Genomic DNA, 16,236 nt, shown 5'->3' on the forward strand with positions numbered 1-16,236 from the left:
GGGCAGCACCGTGCATTCCAAGAGAAACGACACAAGTTGATTTTCTCCTTCCAGGAGGGGTAAATCCATGACAAATGTATCTATTTTTCATTGCTCATATCTGAAATCAAGTTATTAATACTGACTGTAAGGCCACTCAGTGAAGGAAACCGATGGCATCTTGTCACTGTCCCTGTGTTTGGGCAGGGATACCAGAATGTGTTAAATTTGTCAAATCGGACAGCTTAATAAGCCACTTACTTGAATAGGGAAACATCTGCATTCCTAATGGTGTGAACAAGTGTTAATTATTGCCTGCTATTTTAGGGAAAACATGCCGATGATATCACAAAGGAAACACATACCTACAAATAGTTGAAGATATTCTACTGGCATGTGTCCAGAGCCGAATACAAAACTCTTTGGGAGAGCCCAGAGTACTCAGCACTTCCCATAACCAGTCAGACGTATTTTCAGCAAGGTTCAGTCTCATTATCAATAGTTTTGCATGCTTAGAAAAGAAGAACGATGCTGAAAGATCTGGGCTTTCCACCTATGGTGTCTTCGCGTTTCCAGCAGCACCAATTAAACTGGATGTGGCCCCAAGGAATGGGCAATGGGCAAGGAATTTTATTTAAGAAATTCCTGTGAAGTTTTTGAACTTTCATTTTTCCCCTTTGTTAAGAGTTTCAAAACGCCACAGTATTTGAGAAACGTTCCAACGCACAATTCCATATCCATAATCCACGTGTAAAAAGAGAAAAGAGCATTCCACAGAACCAAAATGCAAAATAGATCACAATATTTTTCACTTCTTTCTTTTTAGCTATTTCCATGCTTATAAAAGCCCATCCTTTACTCATTAGATGTAAATTAAAATACCCAAGTCATGATTTTTTTTTAGAAGCATGTTTACCATCCCATTTCCAAGTCTTATTATGTTACAGAATTTTTAAGCCCAAAGGCACTTCTTTGTTGTACACCCAAAAAGCACATCCAGAGGGCAACGAGCACACTGACGTGTTGCTCAGGCTCTTCTCAAGCCACTGCAACACCAGGCAGGCTCACAGAGAACACTTTATTTCATCTATGCGTACACCAATATTTCGTGAGTCTCTTACTGTGATTAAAACCAGAAAACGCTTTAGAATGTCTATATTAAATTTATGCCTATTTCCTGTTTAATTCAGTTGACAGCTCTTCTATTTCAGCAAAAATTGAATTAATCTGTTCTTGTTCTTTAAGACTGCTCTGAGGAAAACGAAGATGTATCAAGAGAAATTAAGGCACGATTTCTTCAAATGAACCTATAAATATGCTACGGTGGGAATGTACTGGATAAAAATGCAAGTGCAGAATAAAGCATTAGCATTTACTGCAAAATGCTAATCAAATAAATTAATAACAAAGCAAAATATAGGGTGGTTCTTTGTACTATAAAAACAACCGCACCACAGAAAAGATAGATGTGCAGATAATGTCATTGTGTGAAGTCCTGGATTGTTTATTCTCCAATTTAAGGAAATACTTTATGGGCTTTACTAGAGCTATGTGAACACCTGCGTGGAAGCACTGCAGAATTCAAAGGGCACATTCCTTTAATTTTCTAGCCAAAAATATCTTCCCTTCATACACAGAATAAGTTTTATTCTATTGCATGTAACAAACTGAAGTATAAGAAGTAACAGCATCCCCGTTTTCACTGCCGTTAGAAATTACGGGCAGTAAAACCTGGATTACCAGGAGGTGGGACATGAGCTGTATCTACAGGTGCTGCCACATTAAAGAATCAAATCAGGTGCAGCAAGAAGTTCTATAGCAAGCAAATCAAGAGACTAATCACTATATAGAAAAGCAAGGCTAATTAGCTGCTTAGCTCTTCTATTTTCTGTTCACAGAAGTCAGAAGAGAGACTGGCTTTTTCTTTTTAAAATACACATGCACTCATTATTTAGGCTACATTTAAAGTCAAGGTACTGTAATATTACTGTTCTTCTGAAACACTGGCCTAAATACATATGTAATTTAACGGAATACAAGCTTATCAATTTATGAAATTCCGCCTATAGAGATGCTGCTCGTTGATGGCTTTTTCTGCTTTCTACAGGAAAACAGATCTTTAAGCTATTTCCTACAAATTAAAACTTGGGTAGAAAAGAAACTCTAAAACAAGTTGAAAACTAGAGGAGTTAATCTGTATTTGAGAAAAAGAGGGACAAATAGAGACAAATAACAAAAATATGCAACTTTCATTACTGTGCAGCAAGATAACTCAAATTTTATATTAAAGTAAAAACATGAACTGTTGGCTTAAATTATCAAAATCCAACCTACTATGCACAATATTCTCAAAGCTTTATGCTCATTAGTTGGCATCCATTAAATACATGGATTTCCTGACACATACAGTCTCTGAGTGTGTTGCTTGATCAATATGCTATAAATGGATGTAAGCAATTTTATAATTTGTTTCTAAATTATTTTTACTTTCCTTATATCATCACCAGCCAGGCAGCGCCACTTTCTTATTTGCTACGTTCTCCTTTTGTCCATGACTTTTGTTTTAGATGGAGATAAAAGTTCCACATACATGAAGAAAAAAGAGCATATTAACTCTATTTAATAAGTAATTCTAGCTGGATGCATGAAATATAGCAAAATAAAAGGCTTATCAAAACACATTTTTAATGCAGCTGGTGAATTAAATAATTGTTTCCAGTCGCCACACCAGCCACTGTTTATGAAAAACAGAAATGAAGTCAAGTGGCCGTCCACCTCGGAGCCCCTATCCTAAAAGTTGGCTTCAAAAGAACTCTAATTAATCTGTATTCAAGAACTTATTTCTACTATTAAAGGATAGGAAAACCAGCTTGCTTTAAGTCCTGTTAAACTCCGATCAGGTAAACTCAATTGGATTATCTAGAAGCCCATTTAGGAGGAGCTGCTCTGTGTAGATAAGCTAATGGAGATTTAAAATGGAGTAAGCAAAGATTATTTCAGAGGATCTAGTATCCCGTAGCTCTGCTGACACTGTCTATAATACTCCCCATTCCTTTTTGTTAACAACATTAACATTCTCGAGTTAAGAATACTTCACCTATCCACATTTTCTACCAGTTTTGCACCTCAAAATGCTTAAATACATCTCCAAGCTACATTCATTATGGCTATTTTAGATATTACAAGATATATAGAGCATTAAAAAAACAAAGAGAAAGCGACAGTGAGCACAGTGAGGTGAGTCTCTCAAAGTAATAAAGCAAGCCTAGACAAGAAAGAGCAAGAGCCTCAAATCTTCTCACTGTGGTCGCTGCCCAACTTCCACACAACAGTACAAGACACCCAAGAAATCACGCTGGGGCTCCAGGTTCCCATGTGTAAACCCACCAGAGAAAATATTTTGCTTGCTCCCCCCCCCAGTCCGTGACGTTTACGATGTCAACATGGGAAACGTCCCCCAGTAGAGCGAGTATGTTTGTCATTACGTTATACAGCCAGTGACGCTGTCAAACGAGAACAGATCTCTTCTTCTTCCACAGTGTGTTCACACAGGAACAACAATCCGCCTATCATTATACACACCTGGGTGATTATCTGCGGGGACAGATGATTTTGTTCTGTTGCCTCCATAATTAAGGAACACTTCTGGCAGCTAAGAAATCCCAGTTCACATCTTTTCTTACTGAGACTATACCCTCCTGTTATTTTCTTGAAGATTTTGGTGTCAAAACCATTTTAAGGACTCTGACCCCGCTGCGTGTTAACACGTTACACAATTCGTACCGCACTCTGCCTACGGGCCGTGTCATAAACGGCCCTCAAAACTGATCCCTGTTAAAAATAACCTCTCCAAAATAGAAGAGAGGAGTAAGGGTTACCAGGGTTATTTTTACCCGGGGTGGGTTCAATGGTCTGATTTAGGCGGGAGGTTTCTCTGGCGCTGGGTGGCACAGGGATGGCCGTGGGCTGCGCGGGCCGGGCCTGCGCGGGGTAAAGCTCGGCCTCAAAGACACCACTCAGAAACCATAATAAAACCATTCAGCAGCACCGGTAGTGGGACATTCAAAATAACTACAGTGGAGCAGTGTAAAAAATAAATAACCAGGACCAAAATACCTGCAGACAATTTCACCAACAGCCTAAAAATGATGACATCTCTTCTAAACATGGATTTTCCTGCATCTGGAGAACCACAGGCTGGAGTGATTCCCCAGTCATTTTGCATTTCAATAGCTAATATTCTGATTCTATCACCTTTAAAAATACAATCTTACTGAAGCTGTTATGGTATTTTCAAGAGAAATCTTCCTCAGCTGAGTCTACATCACTTAAAAATAGGCAGTTGTAAATACTCTCCTGCTATTTCGACTATTTCATTAAAACCAGAGAATTATAATGGGACTGTGACCCTAAATAAATAGGCTTGATTCGACAGCTTGGTTCAGATTGGTTTATCATGGAAAAATAAATGCTCATTGAACATCTCCTTTACTTTTCTAAAAGTAAGAGCAAAAAGAAAGAGATGAGAAAAAAGCCACCGTTACAGTTGGTATTAGGGATGGAGAAAATGTCCTAACCACTGTCTGGTATGCAGAACAGGAACAAAAATATCACCTCTGTTACCCAGCTAACCCAACATCACCCTATATTTGAAACAGATATACAGCTAGTCAGAATTACTGAAAAAGCCTATAAGGCTATTTTTTGACATTGAAAACACACACATGCAATTATGTTTTACCTGAAATGAGATAAAGGCATCAAAGGACAATAGTGATAAGAGAGCCATTTGGAAGTCTCAACTGAAAGCATCATTTGGTTTTATTTTCCATTTTAACTGATGGAATAGTTGTAAAAAGAGCCTGAAATTTTGATTTGTGAGGTCTTTGTTCTGATACATTACACTGTCCCTGTAAAGCATGTATTAATATGGCTATACAGATAATTAAATAGTTACATTTACTCCCACAAAGTTTAGCTAAAGTGAGATAACTAAAAAACCAGTTCTAGTGCAAATTCAGCAAGATCTCAAATACACTGTTCCAGCAAAGAAACTTTTCTACTTGTTTCATTAGAGAGCCTCAGTGATGAGCATTGTTAATTTTAGTTTCTAAACCACTTACCAATGTCTTATTTTTTAAAAATATTGCCATGATATAATCTTAAAACACAAGTGCAGCACCAGTAATTACACGTGCCCCTTCAGATCTGTACCAATACAGGGACACAGAAACACTGATCTCCTTTCTAAGGGTCTGACCAATGCCCATTCACAATCAGCTCATTTATTACAATCAAATGCTTCAGCTGTCTCATTTGAGTACAGTTTCAGGTCTGGAGGTTTTCTCACTTCAACTTCCTTTTTCTTTGCTTAAAGTCATCATGCTGGCCAGTGACAATTTAATTGCATGATAAAAAACTCAACTTGAATAAAGGCAATGATAATGATTCTCCTTAAATGATAATATTTCATAAAAATTGGTACTGCAGCATTTGAGAGAAAAGAGAGCTCTGCTTTCAGTGCCTCTCACGGAAAGCATCATCTTGCTGTTATTCTCTGTGTTCATTCAAACTAGCAGGGCTAGACTTCTTTTTGCAGGACTTAGCTATTTAATGTCCTGTCATTTTGGCAGAAGTATGTTTCCCAAGGATGCAAACAGAACACTACACACACTATTATCAGTGCTGTTCATATTAACAATACATTACATGGACCTGATTACACTTCCATTATTGCCATTCTGCTCTGCTCTAAGAAAGTGTGCAGTAAGCCTAATAATACAGATAGATTTTGTCCCCAAAATAAGCAAAGTACTTTGCAAAACTAAATCAGAACAGCTCTCCATTACCCATGAAGATATTGTGTCCTCAAGCTATTCTACAAGTCCACAATGAGCTGAGGCAGAAAATACTTGACATAAAACACATTAACTTAGAGCTGGCTGGTTTTGCCTAGAATATTACTAATTAGTGTTCTCCACAGGTTTTCAACATGGTTGTGTTCCCAGCCTTTATCAATTCACTTCAGTCCCAGTTTGGGGTTTCTTTTTGTAATGAACACTTTCGAAACTGTCTGTTGAAAACATACCAAAGACAGGACAAATGGGACCATGTGCTGCAGGAGCCAAACTCTTCCAGGTTCTTGCCAATGGTATATACAGTATGGTGAAACAACATGGAATACTACAAAAGGAACTACAGGTTTGATCTACCAAATATTGCAATACTTTAAATCATCAGCACGGTTACATCAACAGAACTCCTTTCAGTAAGGACAACCCCTCTCCTTTCCCATGTTACTATTTGTATTCGAGAAATCTAATTGCTTAATATCAAGTGTGCTGAATTAATACATCTCCGACATACTAATTTTTCAGTTTTAAAGGGAATGTTTAACCTAGCATCGCACTGTACCAACGTTATTTTTGACTCAAGACAATATGCTCAAAACAAATGACATGCATTTGCTGTAAGTCAAAAACTGCAAACAGATGGAGACACAGACTAAGAAAAGAATTAGAATATCAGAATACAAAAGCTGCTCTTGGAATCATAGGTATGTAGAGCCAGACCCCTATAGTACCATCATACTGTAAAGCTCTTACATTCTTCTGTACTTTCTTCCGCCTTTCACATTACACTGAATGTTGTTGTCAGGACACTCTAGTCCCACCTGTACAACAGATAATGATAAGCACAGATTTTGGTGTGTACTTTAGCCTTCATTTAAACTACTCCTTCATGTACAGAAGAAGGTGAGGCCTCTTATGTCCTAAAGATCTCCTGCTGTTGGAGAAGAAATTACACAGTCCTAGCGCTAAACTCTGCATGTCTGTGTGTTGCCTTCTGGAGAGCTTGCTAAATAATGGGCATTTAAAGGGAAGCAAAACAGCCTTGTACTTTTAGAGTGTGGCCCTAAGTACTCACAGCCCTCAGAGAACATCTCCTTGGCACCTGAGTGCTCTTCCTCCCTACCTTTCTGTTCTTCCTGAAGACAAACAGCAGCAAATACTATACTGAGCAACGTATGCCTTTGTAACAGCTGAAATACCATTCCCCACGAAGAAAATGGCAGAGACAGAAAGCAAGTTCTACCACTCCAAACAGACAAAAATTCCCCTCCCTCCAGGAAAAGGTTTAGCTGGTAGTTTACAGAATTCTCTGACCAGCGTACAGGAGGAGAAGGTAGGTAAGCACGATTTCCTTAGGTATAGAGCATAACTAGCATAAGGCCAGCCTTTCCACTTAGAGAAAATTATTTTTTCTTCAAAGTACTTGTAATTAAGCTATAACAAAATCAAAATTATTTTTATAGAGGTACCCAAGGATTGTGTATTTTTGATACTACACACTGAGAGTTGGCATCTAGGTACATTCTAGCTCTTAACTTAGTTTAAAATACTTAATTAAAATGTACGTTCTGTTTTGTCAGGTACCAAAAGACTAGAAACTAGATTCAGACCAGCTCAGAAACCAGATACATATTAGCTTATATAATCACTGAGAGCAGAGGGAGCCAACAATAATCCTTCAAAATTAGTGGCTAATGTATATCCAGTTTAAAACCTCAACCCTACAAACATTTACATATGAAATAGTCAATCATGCCAACGAAGTTACCCACTAGTCCAAGCTATGTACACACCTCAACCTCTGTGGACTCAGGGCTTAAAAATTTAACACAATACCTTTGCTCAGAGAAGAAAAACTAGTTTTATTGGAGCAATGTTATTCTGCAGTTGTGGGTCATTAAACACATCAAAGACTCTTCACTGAACTTGAAATTACTTATGGACTTGGTGAGTTTATTTCTATTGCTTTAGACACCAAGGGCTTGCCACCACGTATCCTACCAGAGGTAATACATACTGAATATTAATTTTTATATTAAAAAAACAGTTAATGTAACACATATACATTTGGTTTATTCACCTCCCACTACACAGTTATCCCTTGCTTTCAGGAGAAACTATATTAAAAAAAAGTAAAAACCACTGCATTCCAATTGAATGGAAGAAAAAAACCCTCTTGAGATAGAAGAGACAAGGAAAATCAAGGCTTTCAGTATGAGGCAGGTCACAGGAACTTGCTACAGCATTGTTTCAGATCACAACCTGAACTATCAGAAAACAATGGACAGTAGGAGAGCTGCGGGCAGGCAGCCAGTTCAAGAGCGCACAGGGCGGAGTAAGGAGCTGCCGTCTTTTCTCTCGAATATTCTCCTAAAACTGTCTTCAAAGCACTATTTTTTGGTCCCCCTAGCACAAGAGATTATCCAAAAAGGGAGAAAATACTATTTTGAATTTGACTAGTGTCAAAATGAGAGGTGACAAGTTAAAAATTCCAAAATCTTTAATTTAAGATTAAGATAAAAAGACTAACATTACATTTGATGTGCTAGGGAAGAATCATACGTACCCCTCTACACCAACCTGTCTGTGCCTGCTGAACTCTGAAAATCAGTGCATTTGAAGATTGCAATGCCAGTATTTCAAACTAATTACTAACAACACAACTTCTGCCTTGCACACAAAGTCTGTGCTCTTGGCTGTTCGTTGTTTTTCTTCTGATAAAGGCTGACCAAAGCAGAGAAATTCCCAGAAGCGGCAACAGTTACAGAAGGTATCTGTCATTGGTTTCACAGACTAGCCAGTTCAATAATGTTTACAAACCAGAGTTACGAAAACCTTGCTGTGGTGGCAAACTATCCCACATCTTACTACTATTTGCACTTGCTCTTTCCTTTTAAGTATCCGGGACTGACTACCGTTGAATACAAAATTCTGGTGTAAATGGATCATAATTTTGATCCATCACCAAAATTCCTACCCTCAGCCTGCTGGAACACTGCAGAGAGGAAGAACAAAAGCTTTCAAACACTCCTGTATTACTCAAAGTATAAGGTACTTTGTGGTAATTAATAAAAATATCTTTGCAGTGTTTACGAGCTCAGTGTTTGCAAACTGTATTTTCATGGGCTTCTGCTACTAAGCCTGGTTGAGACACAGTAGAAATTAACCCCAGTGAGTGGACACGACGTTATACCATCAACCAAATCATGACACTGTCTGTGTTTCTGCTGGGACTGGTGGCATTTGGAATGATTAACTAGAACTGGGAGGGACGGGGCAAAGACGAGGCGTGTGGAGCCTTCACAGAAAGCCTGGCTGACACGGCCGGCAGGGAACACGTCTGAATCGGCAAGAAAACTCCAGTATTCCTCCAAAAGAGAGGACTACAGCACCACTAAGTGCCGGCTGACACCAGCAGACCCCGTGTACAGCTCTGCTCCCTCAGGGCAGGGAAATTCTCACCAATATCTGAAGCTCCCGCCAGCACTGTCCCTCTCAGCTCCGCGCTGCTGAGCCCAGCAGAGCACAGGGCAGCAGACAAGGGGCTCTGCGTCCAGAAAAGATCCGCTTGAATATTCTGTGTTGCTACATACTTTATGCGATTAGCGCTGACCAAACACACCTACCGTAGTAATCCCCAAAGGGCGGCTCACTGTTTTTGTAAATATTTAATACAGTGCAGTGAAATATCATCATTCGCAAAAAAGCGCGACTGCAGCCAATCTGAATTATTTACTTACCGGCGGGAAATCAAAGTCTATCTGGTTAGCTAAATTTAAGATGTAGTCGATTCGAAACTGGTTCTCCGGATTGGCTAGTTCAACTGGAGGTGCCAAATTGCCCATTGCTGTCACTATTGTCTGCAAAGAAAAAGAAGATATTGCAGAGAGCGTCTAAATAACTAGCTGTGAATAGTTAAAAACAATAGCTCATAAGTTTACCTCTATAGCTTCTTTAATATTGTTTTTAATATCCTGAATTTTCATTTTCTTCTCCCTGTGACAAAAAAAGAATAAATATATAAGCCATAAAAGCAGAATATCTTTTTGTAACAGAACACGAACTTGAAAAGTATCCTGTCAAAACTGTATTGTCACTGTTGACTCAAGTGCTCTCGGTCACTGAACACTTTTGTAGATAGACTTGATTAAATATCTCATAACTCTTCTACTTTAACAGTAAACAGCTATTTGCATATAAAAATCAGTATCTAATCATGCTTAACTAAAAAGCTACAGCAGAGAACTCAACCTGACAGAGCCATTCAAACTGACACCTTGGACATAAAACGTAAAATAAATAAATAAAACAAAGTGCTAATCCAAATACGTTAAATTACCTTTTAACGACAAGCAGAAGAGTAGGCTAGAAAACCACTTGGAATCCTCTATATGAGCACTATTATTTGGGATTAACTGCAGGCAAACTAAAAAGCGTACCAGGCTGCCGCAAGCTGGAGTGCAAACCATTGCCTCTGCTGGATTGCTCTTGTATTTTATGTCATACTCTGACAACTGTTATTTGAGATGCTAAACAGTGCAATCGTAAGACGTGCACGATCAAACATTTGGTACAACCAAGAATCGGCATCCTAAAGGTATTACTGGTATTGAGTCTGTGAACTGTACCTTAATTGTAATGCACTATGACAAATCTTTTACAGGACTACTTTCTTGCTATACACAGCATAGAATTACTGCTTTTAGGTAAACCAAGTCAGCCATGAAACAACTAAAAAACCTACCTAAGTTGCCTTTTGATGTTTGTTAAACTATTTTTATAGAATACTTCCATTATTATAATTATTATTATTTATACCAACTGGTTTATTTATTTTAAAAACTAACATTTTTCAGCACAGTATCCCAGAGACATGAAACTACCAACATTACGTTTCCTTTTTATTTACCTTTCAAAAGGTAGCACTCACACTTTCAGTGGACAGACCACAGCTTGAAAACCCCGTTTACTGAGTTAATTAAGTACTCGCATTGCAAATGCTTTTTTTATCACTTTTTCCTTTGTAGAATCGTTCACAACCAAAGTGAAACTGAAAGCACATTCACCAATCAAGAATGCAGAACAGCGGGGGGGAAAATAAACCCAAGTACTGCTTAAATAACAGGCAGACACAGACATCCCAGAGCAGCGGGAATGTTGGTTCTCACATGAAAGATTAATGCAACTTCTGGAAAAGATGGAGCGATGGGAAATGCCACTGCCTATATTCTCCAAACTCTGGGGCAGGGTGAGGAAGGTCAGGGAAGCTTGATACAGAAACAAAATGATCAATAATCAGATGGAAATTCTTGGTTTCCCTGGACTTCTTGATGACCTACAGAGCACCTTATTCCTAAAGGCCACCAGGCTTTTGCTCTGGGGATCTGGCACTGTTGATGGGAACAAGGCAGTGAGCCAAGAAAGGCCAAAAGCACTGAACTAAGGAAAATAAATAAGACAGGAAAAGAGAGGAAAAACGGAGGCCTTTTCACCCTCTTCCTTCCCATCGTCAATGCTTTCCATTGCGCCAGGTCTTAAGAAACTCTCCAGCCCACAGTAGGTGCACAAATACTGTATTTTTTGGTTGCAAAAACATCGGCCACTTTCCTTTTTTTAAAAAATGGAGTTCCTTTCTTAAAGTATGTAAATAATGGTATGAAAGCAGGAAATGTTTACCATTGACACTGCAAGCAAATTGTCTGCCTTCACTTTTCCTCCAATTTTCAGCTGAGTCTTGAATTTAATGAACACGTATGCATATTCTGCCCCATTGAGATCTAAGGGCAACCGATATACTTAAATTTAATTGAGACACCAATATTTGCAAAGGATTAAGTAAAGAAATAATATTTACTCATTTTGCTTTGTTTTGGAACACCATTAGAAAGACACAAGTTTAGAAAGTCTTCCAATTTTATTTATTTTTTTTAGCAAACTGTAGTTACATTCTCTCCCCTGGAACACTTGCAGATAACAAATATCAGCTAAGTGCACATTGACCTGACTCTCCCGTATCATACAGTAAACCGCATTATTTTTATTATAGGTTTTGGTCAAACTTTCAGATTTGTACCTTGTCACCAATCCTCACACAACCTGCAGCACCGCAAAGTGATAACGACCATGGAGCAATGTAAAACTCCAGCAACTAACCATCATCATCTTTACAACAAGAATACTCATAGTTCCTATTTCTGGTTTTGTTGCCATGGCCCTATAGTATGCCCAGTAAACAAGGAATCTTATTACACAGCAATGAATGTATCGTGTCATTTTGTGTTTTGTAATGTTTACTAAGCATGAATTTTCCATGCCAATGAGATGCTTTACTCTTCTGGAAGTCAAAACGTTCATCCATCACAATCACTAATCCAACACCTTACATACAACTGCCACTTCCCCTCTAAAAAAAAGGTGATATTCAGTTTATTGAGGACCTAGTGAAGTGCAGTAAATAAAAGCTGAGCCTCAGCTCTGCTGTCCCTTTGCTCTGCCAGAACCGGCTTTGAGAAATCCCCGCTACACTGCACCTCAAATTTCCAGAAGTATTTGAACTTTATTTCCCCCAACCACACAGACTGAATAGTCACCTTCGAAACAGAGTCTTGCCTTTTCTTTTTTTTCCCTTTCTTGTTCCTGGGTGCTGGCACAATGGCCAAAACTACCAAAGCAAAAGCTGGGCTCCCAAAATGTGGATGGGGAACGGCACCGAGGGCACCAGGTTAGCCGGGTCCGGGACCCACGGATGCCTCTGCAGGGCTGTTCTGGATCGTTAGACGCCGGGGGTTAATAAGGTCGCATGTTTAATCTTGTTTAAAACTTTTCTTAGGCTGTGTAGGGTAGGCCAAACAAAGCATTAAACTCTATTAGTTGAGGATTATAAGAAAAATCTCCAATCCCGCTGTTTTCAATATTTAAATGGGCCAAAGCAAAGCCGCATGTAGCTTTCAGGAAAACTAATAAAGTCTATTTTAGGGAGTATAAAAAAGTATGAGATTTTAATTCAAATAACATGAAATTTGAATAACATAAAAGGTCAGGAAAATAAACTATTCCTTGAAAACAAATTTACTAAGTACTTCTCCACCTGTGGCTGAGCTTTACTATAAAAACAGCAATATTTTTACTCAGACTTTATAAAATCTTATGCAATGTACACACTACCAAGCAGATAACCAGAAAGCAAACTAAGTTTAATTTAATGTTAATTTCTGGTTTACCTTCCAGGTAATATTAATAACCACTACTTTGAACTTGGGAAAAAAATATTGAATGCTTCAAAAGAACATTCCAGTATTCAAGTATTCATTCGAGTATTCAGCTCATCCAGTATAAACATCTCACAGGTAGAAAAGTAAAAAAAATTGCCGTGTTGAAATGAATAGCAAAAAGAAAACATGGTAAAGAATTCAAAAAAACAAACCCAACCAACCAACGGACCAACCAAAACACAATTAAAAAAGTGAAGTGATAAATCCTGTGACCTCCTTATGCCATTAACCTAAACTACTGAAAGCAAAGCAGTTTTAATTCCTTGGTCCCTCCTGACAGGTTATGAAGCCACGTGCCTCGTTCACAGTTCTGCTTAATAGAGTGCAGACAAGATTGAAGAGAAAAATACAAAGAACTACCTGATTTTAAATCAGAATGTAGTCTATGACTTCCTTTTTCCAGAAAAAGCCAGATTTTATGAACAGGAATGAGATTATACATTTCTTCGAGCCCTACAAACCTATGACGAGATAGTTGGAAAAAAATCTGAAACATGCGGAGTGCAAAGCAACAATCACTTTTTTCCTTTAGAAGGAGAGACAGTCATAAGAATATTGTACTTAAGACATATCGATTATTTAACGTAGTGGGGAAACCCTAAACACATCTCCCCTAAATGTCCTGATTATGCAGGAAACTCCACAATTGAAATGTAAGAGTATTTTAGGAACCAAACATTAGACATGCCAGAAAGAACGCTGTGAAGAGGTGAATGAAATGCTGCACGATGCATCATTTGAACGGAAGTAAAAAGACTTTGATCAGATAACACGCAACAGAAAAAGGTTTTTAATGAGGGCAAATGATGATTGCCAATTAATTTCACTATGAACACGGCCTAAAAAAGGAAAATCCCCTGGAACACAAATACTGACAATGTGACTACAAAATATTGGAACGTTCTTGCGTATTGCTGATATAAATGCTAGTTCTCCTTTAGGAAAAAAAATGTCATTTTCTTTCTCAATTCATCTTTGAACACATTAATTCATATGTGCAGCCTTAGTATAATAAACAATGGCTTGCAACTCAATAGTATATATACATTATTTCACTGCAAGTGAGCCTGCCTAGAATCCCAGAGGTGTGAGCAGCACGGCCAGGCTGCCCATGGACACGGGGTCTCCTGCCGAAAATCACTGCGTTTGTGTTCTATAATCATCCCCCCAGCCATGCTGAAATGTTCTTTATTTATTATGTTCCCAGTTTTTTGTAGTTATCATCAGGACGTTGTTGCAAATAATAAAAAAAAGCAGAAATTTTCTCTTTAAACTTGTATTTCAAAATGTACATGACTGGAGAGTACATATAGACCATCTCAATAGGGTATATGAAAACATAACCACATAATGTTAATACAGAGCATTAGTCTTTGTCTTCTTTACAAGGCTATAGACAACGTGGCTTCTATCACCCTCAGTGACTGGTAGAGAGCATAAAACACCTTTAATTCTGAAGCACTGTCAAACTTCGCTCAGTCTTGAACGTGCTGACATAACAACTTTATTTAAAGAAAAGCTTCCCTTGTTCATGCAAAGCGCTGCTGCTTCAGTGAATCACTTCACAAATATAACAGAGAGAATAAAAATCTTACAAAACAACTAATTTCCCTCTGGCTTTTTAAAGCAGAAAACAACCTTGTGGTGTCTCAACGCACACGCACCTCGGTTTGCTTTCTTGCCTTCTGCTCACCTTCAAAGCCCAGCACAATTACACACTGAAAGCAAACGACAAGTTAAAAACACCAGTTTCATTTTGAAAACACAATTTCAGTACTCTTCCAGTGCACTCTACAGGCACGTGTGCTTTAAACAGCTGTTCATCTAAATATGCTGTCTTTGATGTAGTGAAACAAGCTCACGGATTTCACAAACATTCCATAAAATCTGCATTAAAATGTTTACTGCACCTTATGGGAAGTTAACAAAAAGGAAAATAGCTCTACCTGCCAATCTGCCTCATAAAAACAGAGCAGTATAGTCAAGATCTTCAGACTCAAGACTACAAGCAAGGAAACTCAATGATTTTGCTACCAATCCACATTACAAGAATTCTGCAGTAATTACTATTCAACAACAGCAACCTGTGTTATTTCTAACAGAATAACACTGCAATTATCTAAGTACATAACAGCTAGGATGGCAAACAGGGCAGAGGCCAAGTTAGAGTCACTTGAAAACTGGGGAAAATAGGTGTCTAGAGTATTCAGAGTGAAGCTGAAATAATTCATCTTAGACCTATGACAAAGTACCAGTTTCACAGACAAAACTGCTAAAACACAATAGCAAAAACCACTGAATATCTTTTGGAAATCAAACTCTTCATTGATGTCACACCACAGAGATACCTCAGTAATTCTGTCAACTTCAAAAACATTTCCTATTCTGTACCGTTCGAGACCAGAAAGGCCGAGCCCACGTGGTCCCAACTGCGGCGCAGTAACTGTCCGGCTTTGGCCGGGAAATCTCATTTAGTTGGGTGCTCAACTGCAGCAGAATTGAAAGAAATTTTCTAACCACATTAATACTCTGTTCCTGATAACTCTGTCACCTTGTAAGATGAAATGAAGCTACCCAAAGGCATAGCTAGCTGACAAAATGTCATCTATGGCACCCTACACAGTCCACGCTGGTGACGCTGGCCATGGCCATATGGAGCATCTCACTGCTGCTGGATGCAGAAATGCACTTTCCCCTCCCTGGCACTGTGCTCTTCCTCTTACACCACCTTGTCCCCACAATGTCTACTCCACTTTGAAGATTCTTGGTTTTATTTCTTTGTGATTCCGGGTAACAACAAACTGTAACCATGCAGCTACCAAAGACGATTTACTGTTAGAAGAAATAATAATAATAATATTGGAAAAAAACATTCTAAAACTGCTTTACCATTGGCATTTTCTTTAATACTTTATGATATTTACCCATATGAGTTACATGCATGTGTTAATATGTGGCCATAAATAGATGAATATATGATAAGAAATATAAGCATATAGAGATACCTTCTATTTACGGAACGACAGAATCATTCTCTAACAGGCAAGGAATACGAATTACTGAAGCACTGATAAAAAGCATATCATAATTGTCACAATAAAAGTTACTGTCAAAAAATAAACTTAAGATGTAGA

The 16,236-nt window shown here is 38.3% G+C and overlaps 1 protein-coding gene across 4 annotated transcripts in view; it reads right to left on the minus strand.

Annotated features, from left to right (window-relative positions):
• The window catches only part of GNAS (GNAS complex locus), a 140,603-nt gene that overhangs the window by 41,414 nt on the left and 82,953 nt on the right, over nt 1-16,236 (minus strand). For all 4 annotated transcript variants that reach the window (XM_065032425.1, XM_013371299.3, XM_065032426.1 and 1 more), the window contains exons 3-4: nt 9,773-9,827; nt 9,572-9,691 (exon numbers count right to left, since the gene is read on the minus strand). In XM_065032425.1, the coding sequence (XP_064888497.1) occupies nt 9,572-9,691; nt 9,773-9,827 (175 nt within the window). The remainder of the gene's footprint in view (nt 1-9,571; nt 9,692-9,772; nt 9,828-16,236) is intronic.

This window comes from Columba livia, chromosome 16 (genome assembly GCF_036013475.1).
Source record: "Columba livia isolate bColLiv1 breed racing homer chromosome 16, bColLiv1.pat.W.v2, whole genome shotgun sequence".
Classification (NCBI taxonomy): Eukaryota; Metazoa; Chordata; class Aves; order Columbiformes; family Columbidae; genus Columba; species Columba livia.